Below are 15926 nucleotides of genomic sequence, written 5' to 3'. Positions count from 1 at the left end.
GCAGAAAGCTCTCCTGAAAGGCTGTTCAGCTAATAGGCAAAGTGATTGCCATTGTAGATGTTCTGAGAACTCAAAGGGGATTAACTTAAAATCCCGCGATTGGAGGTAAATTGCTGGTAAAGTAATTGGAAGTGTTGAGTTTCAGTTAGAGAGAGCAACATGCATTTCTTTCCCTTTTTACAAAGCAAAGCTAAACCAAAAATAGAATTTTTCTTTTTCTTTTATTATTTTCTAATGCAATCTTAAAGTTGAGAAAATGAGCTTTCCTTCATAGCAATTCTCTGCTACACTCATTTATTTTAATGCAAAGACTGATCCAGTTATCTTAGTTCCTGTTAGGACAGGCATTCTCTAGTTATTTTGTCAGGGATGAACTGGTGATAGGCTCACAGAAGGGCATGGATGGCACAGGATGGGGTGTGTAGTATTTAGTGGGTGAGACAGATACTTTGAGTCATAGAGGTTTTATTCCAAACAGCCAGTCAGGCAAGTCACTGATCAGTTATTATCTCAGCACCACTAAAATGGTTTTGTTTCTAATGGCCTGTAGAGATGCCCAAGGAATCATGGTGATACCTACAGAACATATTCATTGGTTAAAGGAGGGATTTTTTTTTTTTAAACAAGTTGAGTTAAGAACTGGCTGGATGGCTGAGCCTAGAGAGTGGTGGTGAATGGTGCTGCATCCAGCTGGCAGCCAGGGACCAGTGGTGCCCCTCAGGGATCTGTGCAGTTCTGTTTAATGTTTTCATTGATGACATGGATGAGGGGATCGAGCCTATCATTGGTAAATTTGCAGATGACTCTAGGCTGGCAGCGTGTGTCCATCTGTTGGAAGGTAGGAGGGCTCTGCAGAGAGACCTGGAATGGTTGGATGGATGGGCAGAGTCCAGTAGGATGAAATTTAATAAGTCAAAGTGCCAAGTCCTGCATTTTGGCCACAAAACAATCAATGACTCCCTGCAATGGTCTAGGCGGGGGACGGTGTGGCTGGACAGTGCCCAGGTGGCCAGCAGGAGCAGGGAGGTCATTCTGCCCCTGTGCTTGGCACTGGTGAGGCTGCACCTCGAGTGCTGTGTCCAGTTCTGGCCCCTCAGTTTGGGAAGGACCTTGGGATGCTCGAACGCGCCCAGAGGAGGCAACGAGGCTGGAGAGGGGCTGGGAACACCAACCCTGGGGAACGACTGAGGGGGCTGGGGGTGCTCAGCCTGGACAAAAGGAGACTCAGATGTGACTTTATCACTCTGTACAACTTCCTGAAAGGTGGTTGCAGTTAGGTGGGATCGGTCTCTTTCTCCAGGCAGCAGCTGACAGAGGGAGAGAACACAGCTTTCTTAAGCTGCACCAAGGGAAATATAGGCTGGATATTCGGAAAAAGTTTTTTACAGAAAGGGTGGTAAAGTACTGGAGTTCTCTTCCCCAGGGTGGTGGTGGAGTCACCATCTCTGGATGTGTTTAAAAAAAGATTGAATGTGGCACTTGGTGCCATAGTTTAGCTGAGGTGTTAGGGCATGGGTTGGACTCAGTCTTAGAGGTCTCTTCCAACCCAGTGGTTCTGTGACCATGAGAGTGAAAAGAACAGTGCAGCTGGAATCCTTGGTTACTCTCCTATACTGAATGTACAAGAGCAAGACCCTAAAAAGCACCTTTCTTTATAAAAGATAAGGGTTTTTTAATTCAAAGGTTTTAAGTGAGTGTGGCATAACTAAATGCTGATAGATTTTGTTTCTGTTGTAATACTCAATTAAAGGTTATCATTGCTGGTTTACTCTAAGGTACTTGATGCCTGTAACACTTGTTCACAGAAGTCACTGGAGTTTTTTCTGACAGCTTTGCTGGGGAGGCTCTAAACTGAGCCATGCTAGCCTAGTATGATTGCTCATCCTGTAATTCCATTTTTAATTAAGTTAAAGATAACTTTGAAGTGCTCTTGGAAAAATAAAAGATGTTTAGAAAGATGTTGGCCTTTTAAGTTGGCTTCCTGTGCCATTTGAGGGATAACTGCAGAAATAATAGACATATTAGAGATCCTCCCTGGAGCATATTGTACCATCTGTATTTCAAACATAGAGGAAAGAAACACTAGCCAGCAGTGGACAAGAGGGATGAACAGTTTTGAAAATCTTGTTTTAGGAATAAAAGATTTATAGGATGAAGTAACATTTTAATTTCTCCAGCCACTGTAACAGGAAAAAAGTTTAGATTTTGAGAATGTAAGTGCTTCCTCAGGTTGGAATTAACAGCTTCTTTTTCTTCTAGGCTAGAGAAAGAAAGGCAAGTGTGCCTGAAAGCTTATCTCCCCTCTCAACCTCCACCTATTATCAGGGTCTCTAGGAAAAGACATTTTTCATTTAAGCCAGAATATTGCTGAGCAGTGATACTGCCATCAGTGGTTCACAAGCTCTTTTGAAGCAGTGGGAGAGGACAGACACAACAAAAACCCAAAAATGTGTCCTTTCGAGGGAAAGATGAGGAGTTTGGGCAGTGAGTGTTGTTGAGGCCTCTGAGTGTTTCTGCCTGCAACTTTGGCTGCACCCAGCCCAGAGCAGAGCTGCCTGTCCTGCTGTCATCTCCACGTGACAGAAGCAAGAAGGGCTCTGGGTATTTCTCATCCTGCACCTGGTCTGGGACAGGGAGAGGTCCTGCCAGTGCTCTCTAATACTGCACAGCCCTTTCAAGACTGTTTACAGCTGAGCAAGTAAGTTCTGTTTAAAATAAAACAAAAATGAAATTTCTGATGCTAGGTTTACTACCATCCTGAGATTGGCATTAAAATGGAGGCATATATATACAACAAAATAATAATAATCCTAGGGATTTGAGTCTGTATATGCATTACAGTTTATGGAGGAGGCTTCAGGGAAGGACAGTTGCTTAATAAACCAGCGATATTTTAAGTCATCAATATTTTGAGTTCATTTAAACTGAGGAAAGGGGAGTGTTCAGAACTGATTGCAATTCTTTACTGTTCTAAGTCACTTTGGTCTTTGCAACCCTTAGGTGTAGCTAAAAATGGTTCCTGAGATGTGAAGAAGAGCCGCAACTTTTACCACAAAAAATAATCTTGGAAAGATTGAAGTAATATCCCCATATTTATTCTGATAAATAAATATTCTTTCTGCATGTACAAGGTAGAGTAACTGCAGGCAGTGGGTGTACAAGGATATTCACACCTACAGGATTAGGCTCACTTGACTGCACCTTATATTTTGTAATGCCTAAGGGAGGGTTGTTTATCTTGCCTTACCCACCAACCTCGCTGCCTCTTGTTCCTGATAGCTTAATTAACAATTCAACTTGGAATGGTTCTTCCCACTGGGTTACAAACCTTGAAATTAAAATTGGATACAGTGGTCATAAGGCTCTTGCTTTAACAAATCAATATGTATGTAAAGGTGAGTATTTTAAAGGCTCTGTTTAGAAGCTGTGTCATTTCTTTGCAAGTGTCGCTGTTGGAATGCAGGTCTGGAGCTAAGAGAAAGATTGTTTATGTAGATGATAATGTACTTAGCTGTAGAATAAATAATGGAATAAACTTTTTGTCAACATAGGTACTTCAATGACTTTCATGGAAAGGTTTCAAAGCAGGAAAAATATTTTAATTAACTAATCTTTATACCATGTTCTGATGTAGGTTTTATTCTTCTTATATTTTGATAAGGGAGGTAGAAGCAGAAATGTGTTAGCTCATAAAATCTTCTATGGTTTTAGACACAAATTGCCTTAAACTCAGCAGTTTAGATGACTCACCCAGAGTTTTGCTCATTTGGGAGTAAATGGTTTGTCAAAGGTGGAGTGGTAGAAGTTGCCAAATTTAGCACATAACATGGATGATTTCTTGTCACTTTAGCTTCTGGAGTTATGAATCCCTATTTTTTTGTTTGCAGGTGATGGACGATTACAGCGTGATTGGTCGTTCATTGTTTAAAAAGGAAACAAACATCCAGATTTTTGTGGGTCTGAAAGTGAAACTGTCTACAGGAGAAGATGGAATAATAGATGGTGGTTTTGGACAAAGTGGTAAATTCAAAATCCGAATTCCAGGTAGGTGTTAGCAGTTAACTAATAAGAGTCTATGTCCAGCGTATATTTCCATATTGCAAGGTGAAGTGCTACCAGTGATCTCCTGAAGTTTTGAAATCAGCTTACACCCAGTTGGAGCAGTGATCTGGTGGGGCCTGTACCTCTTCTAATTACATGATGGTGGATGTGACTTACAGTGTGAGACTGAATGTGCTGAAGCCACATCCCCTGTGTCAACAAACTCAGGTCTCATAATGCCTTCTTGCTAAGTGGCGCTAACACAGAAATCATGCTGTGCCCAGAGAGGTTTGTGGTAATCTCTCCTCTCTTAATGTAGGTATGATTTGCACCAGAGCCCTTCTGAACAAATAAAAGAAAGCAAACCTGCAATCACTTTTACCTGTGGCTGCTTATTAAATACAGTATATTGGATGCAAGTTCCTTAAATTGGCTCTGTTCTGCATGTTATTACCTAACTTGCCTTCAAGCAAAAACTGCTTGATAAATGGGGTTTTGGACATCTTGAGAGTTTTTTTATTGCTTGTGTCTCCTGGTTTTATAATACTATATGTGACTGTATTTTTCATCCTTGGTGAATTACAGGAAGGATTTATGCCTCCTTAGGTTAGAGCATAGGAAATTATGGGTGCTAGAGTTTATAAGTGTCATTTATTGGGGTTTTTTTTCCTTCTTCTTTTAAGGCAGGAGAGTAGTTCTGAACCTTTTCAAAAGGCAGTAATAGGTGTAGCATTTAACTCAGATTGCAGGATAAGATTTTAAGGATACCGGGCAGTACTTTTGTATTTCTGTTTTGTCTTCAGCCCATTTGTCACTAGATAATCCCCCACCCTCTTAGGGAGATGAGCAAGATTGCTTCTGTTGAACAAGTGGAGGAAAGGAATTACAGTATTCTATGGCAGCAAACAGTCAACATAGTCATTGATCTTCAGAGAAAGGTGAAGTTTCCTGATTCCTTGCAGAAGATGGACTATCTTTCCTTTTAATTTAGTGTGATGCAGCTGCTCTAATTTTGACCCTCTGCAAGTTTCTTCTTCCTGTTACAGGATAAGAATTTCTGACTATAAAAAATATCTCGTGTTGTATCCTAGCTGTACTTCTAGTTTTGTAATCAAATGCTGGATTTTGCAAATAGGTCTGAGAGCCTAATTAGCAAACACACTTCACATATAAAGAAAAAGGTTGCATCAGATGTGTGTTTACTTCTAGTTTTCTGGTAGAGAAAAGATTGTAGGGATTCACTGAGGTACCTTTAGGTAGGTGATGAAATGATGCATAGATGATATTAGAGCTGAAAAACTGAAAATCAAGACGGTGTCTTGCTTAAAAATGCAGTTATGTAATGTTCTTAGTAACTTTTCTCTCCCTGAGGCAAAAATCTGATGAACAAAAAGAACAGGAGGAGGGCATTTACATTGCCATTTCTACTTTTTTGGAGGGTGGAAATGGTTCTTCCTGGGACAGAGAGAAGCCTTATAAGGAGTCTCTGGCACCCTCGTGGATTTAAGCAGGAACTGTAATTGTGAACCAGCAGTTACATTAAGAAAATTGTATATAGATTTAGATAATGGTATTTTGCTCTGTCCATTAAGCTAGTGGGAAGAAATGATACCTTTCACCAAGGTGTTCATTATCTAATCTTGGTTACACTCATCAGATGTTCAACAGCAGACCTTGAAACAGAGGACCCTTTATGGTTTATTCTTTCAATGAGAAGAATATGTGGCAGAATGCTAGAATTTAATACCTCGCTAAAGTAGGCAGAATAATACAACTTAGTTTGCTTTGCTTTAGTCTGGGTCAAACTTGGGTGCTCTTGAAAGGTTGTCTGGAAAGAAAAGGCAGTAAGTTAAGTCAGGTTGAGGGTATCAAGGAATAGAAAAGAAGCACAGAATTTGAAAGACCCTAAAAACATGTCTCTTTAAGAGTTCCAGAGATTTGTGTGTAGGGGGAGGGCCATTGCTGTGATACTGCTTGAGTCAACTGCAGTTCACATTCCTTTGTTAGATCAGTGTTGCTTTTTAATGTGTCTGCACCCTGTTTGTGAGTTGGTTGTTTTGTTTTTTTTTAATTTAACTGATCAGACTTCTCTCTCCCTTACCCCCATCCCATCCTTCATCCTTGTCTCCTCTCATACAGTCTCATATTTTTTTGGGTAGACCTTTTTTAAAATTTTTTCTAAAGTTATTTTTCTGTGATTCCTTCAGAAGTATATCAGTGAGTGGGAGGGAAGGAAAGGAAATGTTCAGGTTGAAGACTGCCTTGTACTGCCTCAGCCTGGCAGTCATCAGTCCTCTCATATTTAAAACCAGTCAACCTCTAGAACTGAGTTAGCTTGTTCAGCTAGTTGACCTGATGATAGCTGATGACTGGATCTAGAAACAAACCTCTCCATGGCAGTAAAATTTAAGGAGATGTGTCAGAGATTTGTGTCCTGACTACTAAAGGTGACAATAGACGATGGCACACCTTAGGGTGCTGCATGGTCCCACTGGTACCAACCACACCTCTCACATGAGCAAGTGTGGGGCTCCCCAATTGTTCTTCCATGCTCTCTTGGAAATGGCTTATGTTTGCTATGGATCAGCCTGGGAACTTTGCCTTATGTCATCTGTGGGCTGAAACTTGGCAGACCTCAGCTGGGAATGGCAGAACGTGGATCTGTTTCTTACTCTGGCACTGCTTGTGTGCAGCAATAAGTCAGATACTTCTCTCTGCTCTTCTGCTTTGTGAAACAGGGATAACTACTATCCATTCTGGAAAAAAAAAACTCCAAAGTAATGAAATTCCTGATTTAGATTTATTCCAGGCTTAGAGCATTAATATTTCTTGAAAAGACATAATTATCTTTCTTTAGAGTACAAAAAGCACATCTAGAGTACAGCATGCAATTGGAAGTTCCTCAGTTGCTGAAAGATGTCAGTACTTTGGAAAAAGTTCAGGGAAGAGCAGCAAGAATGCTGGAGAGGCTGAAGGGATTGATTTATGAGGGAAAGAAGATGAAAAGAAATGCATGAAACTTGGCTAAACGATATCTAAGTGGGAGATATTATTATCCACAAGTATTTGAAGAACATAATGGAGAAGAATCCCTTAGGGTGGTCCAAGGAGGTGGAAGCAAAGCTTAATAACATGAAATAAAGTGTAACTTGACTATTGAGAGATATTATTTAGCAGAGATGTCTTGCACTGCCAGATCATCTTTGCAGATGAAGATGTATCCCAGTTTGACAATATTTATGTGTAGTTTGCCTGGATGTTTGCTAGTGCAGGGTAAAACAGGCAGGCAGTAGGGTGGTGGGTGGAAGTACAATTTATTTTTCAACTTGCTTCTGATTTTTTGTCCAGGTATGCTTTTATTGCTTAAATGACAGGGTATAACGTTTCTAGAATGTTTGCAGCAGCATCTAAAAGGAAAAAAAAGTATTTGCTGGCAGATCTGTTCTGTAGGGCTCAGTTGTGGAGCTGTTTGTGCTTTAACTAAAGGCAAAGTTTCAAGGCCTGTTAATTGACAGGATGACGCTTCCTTTCCAGACTGATTGCATGATCAAATGCATGAAAAGGGGGACACAATCTCTAAACTCACAAGAGAGTTTTGTGTAGTTTAACAAGCTGCTTAAAAAGCAGACGGGGTTTGAAAGGCAATTTAAACTACACTGCTTTTAAAGATATGCTTTGTGTGGATGAGGGAGCGAGCTACTGATGGGGCGCTGCTTGCTGAGGTGGGTGATATGTGGCAGCTGTTTTAGTTGTAAATGGAACACTGTACAGGGCAAATGAGTGAGAAGTATTGTTCAAGAACAAGTTTGGGGAGGCAATGTATGTTTAAGTGTCTTATTCTAAAGAAGATAAAAGCTAACAGTGACAGTCTTTGGAAAATGCTTATTTCAACATACCTTGCACCAAGGAATGTTGTGCCAGTTGATAAGACATTTAGAGGAAAGTTCAGCAAATCATTTGAATAACCTAGTGCTAATTGTGGATTTTATTTAACTGTCTCTCACCCAAGAACTGACCCTGTAAAACTGTGCTTGGTTTGCAAAATCATGATCTGTTGCTGCGTGTCTTGACATCTTCTAAAAGATTGACTTTAGACATGCCCATTTCTTTGGTTTTGGCTCATTGCATTTGTCATGTGCTTGATTATTGTAAAACGTAGCAACTTTTAAAATCTAATTGGAGCATGTGTGATATCTCAGGCATGGTTCACTTTCCTTTCTGTTTTTCTGTCTAATTTCTAGTGAAGTGTTCATCCTTTCTGAGGCACTGCAATGTGTCTAACTGCCATTCTCCTCTTTTTGACTAAAAATTGCTGTATGTGACTTAAAGAGTTACCTTATTTCTTAATGTGAAAGAAGCGGTACATATCTAACACTCCTAAGAGCTGAACACATTTCTGAATTGAGCAAATTTAAATGTAATAAAAGACACTTTTCATAAGAAGAGATAAAAATGAGAATATTGGAGTACATGCTTTGTGGCTTCTCTGTTCTTTTTAGCCATGCAGGATAACAGGAGTTTTAGGTTTCTTAAAACAGGTGAAAACAAACTGGTTTATGACTTTGCCTTTTGTTGCCAGTAACTTTTTGCCTTGCACTTGAGACAACAAGTCCATTTCACTGTTTCCACTGCTTGTCAGGGTAAGACGGATTGAATGTGCCATAAAAGTCTGTTCTGAAGTGACTGCACAGATCTCCCTCACCTCTGGCATCCTGCAGTGCTGGTGTAACATGGCATACAGTGGTCAGAATTCAGCAAAGTGTCTTATTCTTGGGAATTCCTTGTATTCTTACGTGTGAAATTAAGGGTAGAAATACAGAATATGTTTTCCCCCTCAGGATTTTGTGGATTTGGTGCATCTTTGGTGTTTTTATATTTTGCCGCTTTTTTTGTTGGATGAGATCCCCCACTGGCTTGCAAAGTACTTAATGACATAGTGGGAGAGCTGTGATGTAAGAGCTGCACATGAACAGCACTACTGTGCATGATTTCAATTCCAGTTAAAAACTGAGGGTTTAAAAGTGGAATTCAATTTTTTTTTCAGTATTTTTAAGGATTCCATGTAAACGAGGAAGTTGACTGGAGGTTAAATAGCATAAGGGAAGTTAAAGTTATGTGAAGATTGAAAAATACAAGTAAAATAATTTGTGTATCACTTTGTCTTCTGTAATCTCCTCCTTAAGAGCTATCTTAATTGTATTCTTTTTTGATATTTGATTTTTTTTTCATTACTATTCAAGGCATATGTCACTTTGTTCAAGTAGGTCTCAACACTCCAAAGTGGCTGGCATTTGTGGAATATTACTTTCAGGGGTTTGGATTTTTCTTAACAATTGTAGGAGACAAGCTTTAAATGGTTGTAGTTAATGTCATATTCCCAACTCTGTGATTTGGAGGACACTCCTTACTGACATCAGTAGGAATGGGGCAGCTTAAACCTTTTCATTGCACTGAGAATAATTAAACATCCTGTCACTGAGCAGCATACCTTTTTTGTGGGAGATCTTGACATTTGGAATTCTTTGCTTGTGTTACATTAGAATAGGATAATCTTCTCTTAGGCCAAATGGAATTTAGGCACATTTAATGTCCTTGTTTTCCCAGCCTGGCTTCTATTTTAATAAAGGAAAATAAAAAATTGTTGGCTGCAAGGGTCTGGTGGGTTGCCATCCCTGTCAGTATCAGGTGAGGCTCAGCAGGATTTCAGTCAAGAGGAAAAACAAAAGCCCAAGGGCGAAGAAATCTGTGTTGCTGTGTTTTATTTAAAAGCTGGAGATTAGCTCTGCTTGTTCTTTCACAGTCTCTTTTCCCTTACCCTCTAAACCAAACAAAACCTAAAATCCTTAAGGGGTACTTCAGGCATAAATCTCCTTCTCTCCTTTTTGTGAAAGTTGGCTGGTGTAGCATGGACAGAGGCTGGGAGAGGATTGTTGCCAGAGAGGCATCACTTCCTTGTATGATCCCCTCTTGAGCAGATTAAACTGTAGTGATGTGGAAGTCCTGGTGACCACATAGGAACAGGGAATTTGTACTGCATTTGCACAAAAAGGTTGGCCTGAAGGAAGCAAGCCTACTTTTGAGTGGTGACATCATGTGTGCCCATATTGACCTTTGAAGCTGAATAACCAGATTTATCGACCTTAGAGAGTCCTTGTGGAATCAAAGTCAAAATTTGTGTACAATCCTTCTGAATGAAAACAGAAGTCAAGGAAATAACAACTTACTAACTGCCTGTCTGCCTCATTCATGATAGGATTGGGAGATCCTGGTCTTGTCTGCAATGACAGAAGAGCAGGATGGAATCTCTGAACTGAGAGCTCTGAAGGGGGAATGTGTTGATAGTGAGATTGGTTTCACAGGCACCAGGTCATTGCACACTGGAGCAGATGCTGCTCCCAGAGCAGGTTATGACTCTTTGGATTTGAAGTTTCCATTGGAGTATCTGTCCAGCAGGTTGAATTTCTGGCATCAAGCAGACGTGGACTATGGAATTATCAGGCATCAGGTGATGTAGCAGCATTTGAGTGTGTCTGCAAGAAGAGTCCAGCTCCTTGCAAGCCCTTGTGTTGGGTACAGTTTGGGCTACACAGTGAGCCTCTGGGTCATTGAAAAGAGTGAGAGGGAGCCTTTTATTTTACTGCCACGCACCCTTTCTATTCTTGTGCAAGAGGAGCCTAATGGAAGTGCCATTAGTGCAACAGAAGGAACATTGGTGGTTCTGCACCACATGATGTGACTGCAGTGTTTATCTCCTGCAGCCCACATCACACCAGTGCCCACCATACTCCCCTCGAGGGCAGGGCTGTTGGTGGCCTTCAGGAGGCATTCTATTGCTCTCTGACCATCCCTGCTGTGGCAGTAGAGCAGTGTGTTCTGAGCCCTTTCTGCTTCCCTGAGTAGCAAAGCACCTCACACTTGCACAAGTGTGAGCTCAGCCCCAAAGCAAAATGAGCTTTCACTCTGGGCTTTGCTGCCTCCTGGGCTCATATTCAGTTTGTTGCTGTTATTATTCTGTATTCTGTTTTTCTGAGCTGACTGTTTGTATGTGGAAAGCAGTAAGGATGTAGGTGCTACCTCAATCTATAAAGACAATTACCTTGAAAAGACAAGGTGGTGAAGTTAAGCATTTAGAATTTCAGATATAAAAAAAACCTTAATTAGCTCTCCATTATGAGATTTATTATGATAGCAGGTCTAATTCAGTGATTGCATTCCCCACACTGACACAACAAGGAACTTTGCTAGTTTTGGTGATGCTTTGTAACTGACCTGTTGTCCTGAACTGAGGGATTTTTTTTCTCCAGTGAGTAATCAACTCCTTTAATTTTTGCATTTTGCTGGAGTCCTGCTGTAAATATGAAATCAATTATTTGTGCTATTTATGGGAAAAAATCCTATTAAGAAAATAAAAAAGAATTCCAACAGATGGGATTTGTTTGGCCATAGGGTATCTTAACTTCTACAGATTCTACCACTTGGGGAAGAAAAACAAATACACCACCCATGACAAAAAGAAGCCCCACTTAGTAATCAGTTGCATACATTTTCTTTTCTTAATGCTTGCTTCCAATCTGCATTGAGCCTCCCTTCACTTTGACTAAGTTTTTGCTAATGGTCTCTCTCCACTTTGCTTCTGTTCTTTATTCATCTGCTACTGCATCCCCTGCCCATCTTTCTTGGTCCCTGAAGTTGGGTGCCAGTGACAGCTTGGTTTGCCCTCAAATATTTCTACCAGCATTTTCAGGCTTCTGTAGGGATGTGCAAGGTAGAGGTGATTTTTTTCTGACCTGTGGATGTTCTAGTGCTGCAATATTGTGAACTCTTGAAAGGAAGAGCTGAAGGGAAAATCCAGTCTAGCTCTGTGCCTGAGGTTGCCCACTGCAGATGGAGGCCACTGGGAATTGAGCTGCCAAAATAGTCTGCTCCAAGTGCTTTCTAATTAAGTTTCCTTTTTTGCCTCCAAGAACAGCAACTGCTCCACTGGTTATTCTGAAGTTAAGTTTCAAATCCCTGTTGCAAAATAGAAAGATGCTATAATAGAATTTATTTATCTTAATTTGAGGATAAAATCAGGATCTGATAGTGGGAAGAGCTTGGGAGACGACTGTGGGTTTTTACAAGTATTTTTGAAACTGAGCAGTTGTTGTTTCAATTGGCAGTGGCATTGGTAGTCAGCTGTCCAAAGTACTCATGATAGTAAGCCCCCAAAGAATGATTTTCCTTTTATTAAAAGAAAAAAAAATCTGTAAGGATTGTTTCTTTTCTTAGATAAACTCAGGTCATATATAAGATTCTCCTAAGCCACAAGAGCTAGATACATAAATTAAACAAACTGAGATTTGCACTCAGTTGCATGTTTTTAGGATCTGGGATTTCAAAAGAGGTGCACTTATCTTGAGATTTGTGGTGAAACTGAGAGCTGGAAATGCTGCTGTGTATAATAACCTTACTTCTGTGTAGAGTCTCTTGTGGTCGTAAGTCTTTCCAGTTAATCCAGGCTTTGTTATTTTGGGGGAATGTAGTTATTGTGGAAAGTTGCATTCCCTGGGAGGAAATAAGCATCTTGCACATTTAGGGCTGTTACTTTGCTGAATTTTGAATAATTATAACAGCAGCTGTAAGCTCTTGGAGCCCATTGCCCAGTGCAGCTCCCTGGCTGGGCATGTCTGCAGGGGATGTGGCCAAACAGGCTGCTCCATCTGCCTGTATTTGTTCTGGGTTGTATTTGCCATCACATCACCCTTAACTTCCTTGGGCACCATTTCCGAATTATCTAACACCTCTTGGCTCCGTGCTGCTGTTATGTAAACTGCCTGTTGGGCTGTGGTGAGTCTGGCTTCACGTGCTTAGGAAATCCTTTGTTCAGTGGGCTCCTTTACTGAAGGTTACCTTTTTGAAGAAAAAAAGGAGGAAGAAATCCAACATGTGGGTGGGAGGCAAAATTAAATATTCAAAAGAGAAAGTGAGCAAGTGTATTTCCCTTATAAAAGCAATCCTACCCTATTTTGCATATGTGATGGTTCCGTAAACACACAATTTCAGAATAGAACCATATTTATGTTTTAAAATTTCTGCTGCATTTATATTTTGGATATTTTTGGTTTTAAAGTGGAGTTGCTTTGCACAGTCACTAAAACCCAGTTGTCCTGTTTCTTACAGACCAAATTCTTCATTTAATTTTGACTTCACTGGGTTTATGCTGCTGAAGTTGCAAACAGTTTGGATTAGAACATGGCATGGAACAACACAATTGCTCTTACTTTCATAAAATAGTACAGAAGTTTAATGTACCACACACCCTGCAAGCACAAGCAGGATGCATGAGCTACCTTCTGTCTGTTTTTTGTTGTTGTCCTTTTTTAGGTGTTTCATTTTGCAAATTCAGTACACACTGTAATTTTAAATACGAAAACTTTTTCTTGAAAAATAATATAACTAACAGAGGGTTTTATTATGTGTCTATACAGTTTGGCTGAGCAACTTTGGAGCATCAAAAAATAATAATTTGGTAATATCTTGTGTCTCTTAAAACAAATCGGATTTTTTTAAATTTTTTTTTTTAACTTAGTTCTCATATACTTGCTCTTTTGCAAGTTTGGATGCTTCAGTGAGTGCTTTGGAAAAATGTACAGAAGGAACAAAATGCAGTTTCTTCTGAAGAGTTACAAAACATCATAAAAACATTTGTTGGCTTACTGCTGCTCAGTTTAGCATTGTCTTTCTGGGAAGGAAGGGCTCTTTTTCATACTGAGGGCTCAGCTAATGTCAAAACAGCTAAATGTGAGGAATTCAGGTACATGACCAAGTGGCCCAAACATGGTACTTTTTAATGTGATCTTTAAATTCTCCAAAAAATATGCAGGGGATATACACTATTTATAGTTGCTTCTTTTGATGTTTTAGGTGGAGTTTTACTTTGAAGGGTTATGGCTTTTGGTGAGAGATGACTGAAGTACTCTCTAGACAGGTGGACCAAGGGTTTCAGGATGAGCTGGTCAGGAAGAACCTGCTCTGTCCTGTTTGTAGTGGGCAGCTTTCTCCAAGAGCCCACTTCTTTAGGTAGAGAAAGGAAGTGGAAGCCAGGAATCCAAACTTTGTGTTCCCAGGTCTGTAGTTTATTTATACAATACCAGAGAAGGAATTATTTCCTTCATCTTTATTTCTGCTTTCTTGAGTGCAAAACGGGATGCTAGTTTTTGGATGTTACAGTTCTCACTCCTGGCTTTGCAGTCTTTGGGTGGAAAATACTTAGGTTACAAGCCTTTACATGACTTTGATCTTCTTAAGTCTCCACAAGGGTCACTCATGCATTCAGGTTGCCCCCTTGCCATGAAGTTTCTCTCCCTTTCTGTAAACTGTTTGTGCTCGTTTACTCGATTTTGATCGTTCATCCCCTGGGCCTTTCACCTTCCCTTTCCACCAGTGTTTGTTCTGATAGCTTTTTGAAGTCTGAGTAAAAACATACACCACAGGGGCTTCCTGGAGGCATAGAGCTTTGTGGTTTGCAAGTTGTAGAGTATTTGAAGTATTGACTCACAACAGTGGCCAGTGCACAGGGTATGAGAACTGTTGTGTGACAAGGACGTTAACCTTGAGAGCCTGATCCATGTTTTGAGTTTGGGGACAAAAAAAATAGTTGTTCTTAATAGTGTGCATTGATTTCAAGGAAGTCTGTGTAAAGGAGTCTTTGGCTTGTGTTTCCACAAAGGAATTTGAGTGTTTAATAAAGAATAGGAAATAACTGGAGCTTCAATAGACCTGTTTTCATAGGGAGGGCTCTGCTGTAACATGATTTTGTATAATGTTATACATAAGCAACAAAAGCATTTCCTGCCTGTAGCTACAATATTACCGCATTTAAAAGAAAATTGCAAAAAATACTTTACAAAGTACTTAATACATGGAATAAAAGTTATAGGAAAAGTAGAGAAGACCATCATCGTGCTTAGAAAAGTCTTTCTTGTAATATCTGTAGTTGTAACTTCAATCCCAAGAACTCCATATTGCATCCTTTTGTGCTATGGGTTTTATGACAATATTTTTTAAACCTCTGAGCCCTCAATTCCCCTCACCACTTTCCCCTCATCCCCCTCAACCTATTCCAGATTAGCAAATCAAGACAATTAGGTGATTCAGAGAACCTCTTCTTTCCTGTTACAACTGATGAGTTATCCAGTTTGAGTTTTTTGATGTTTTACCCTAATCCATTTCTACTCTTCCCCTCCCCACTCAATTCCCTCTCTGTTTGGCCATTTGCCTTTTCTCACTTCTGCAGCCCCTTCCCCTGATCTTTCCCACACAAACCTCTGCTGCTTCTTAGGATATTTTTAAATGGGATATGTGTGTGTATATATATATATGTATGTATGTATATATATAGGTATATATGTGTATATATATATATGCAGAACCCTGAACCAAGAAGATGGACCTGTGCCATCCCTTTGATTACTTTGTTGTTCCATCCTAAACTGTTTCATTGTATGTAAATGAAGATCACTATTTGTGTGATGCAGGCTTTTTGTTGTGCACCTGAAGATTTTTAATTCAGTACAAGTTTGCTGCCAGGTATGTATTTACTCCTCAGTGCACTCAGAAAATCTGAGTTTTCTGTCTGTGAAAGAGCAGTTCTCTCACCCTAATATAGCCAGTTGATGTATGGATGTGTTAGGCAAGGGGCTGTTTGCCTGCTGAAGTATCAGCCATCAGGATTGGTATTACAACATTAATGCAGCCTGAAGAATATGCATTTGTTTTCTTTATGATTGCAATGAATTATCTTCTCAAGCTCCCACAATGGTAACATGGGCTGTGCCAAGCAGCATGAGAGAAAGAAGATGTTTATTGAGGTCTGAAAATGTGCTAAAGAATGCAAGTTCCTGCTG

General features: G+C 40.0%; 1 protein-coding gene across 1 annotated transcript in view; it reads left to right on the top strand.

Moving 5' to 3' along the window:
• Positions 1-15926, top strand: part of EEFSEC (eukaryotic elongation factor, selenocysteine-tRNA specific) — a 122159-nt gene that overhangs the window by 77544 nt on the left and 28689 nt on the right. Inside the window, exon 6 of the mRNA XM_031058190.1 lies at positions 3888-4044. Coding sequence (XP_030914050.1) covers positions 3888-4044 — 157 coding nt within the window. The remainder of the gene's footprint in view (positions 1-3887; positions 4045-15926) is intronic.

This window comes from Geospiza fortis, unplaced genomic scaffold, assembly GCF_000277835.1.
Source record: "Geospiza fortis unplaced genomic scaffold, GeoFor_1.0 scaffold78, whole genome shotgun sequence".
NCBI classification, from domain to species: domain Eukaryota; kingdom Metazoa; phylum Chordata; class Aves; order Passeriformes; family Thraupidae; genus Geospiza; species Geospiza fortis.
This window is presented reverse-complemented; position numbering and strand designations above follow the sequence as displayed.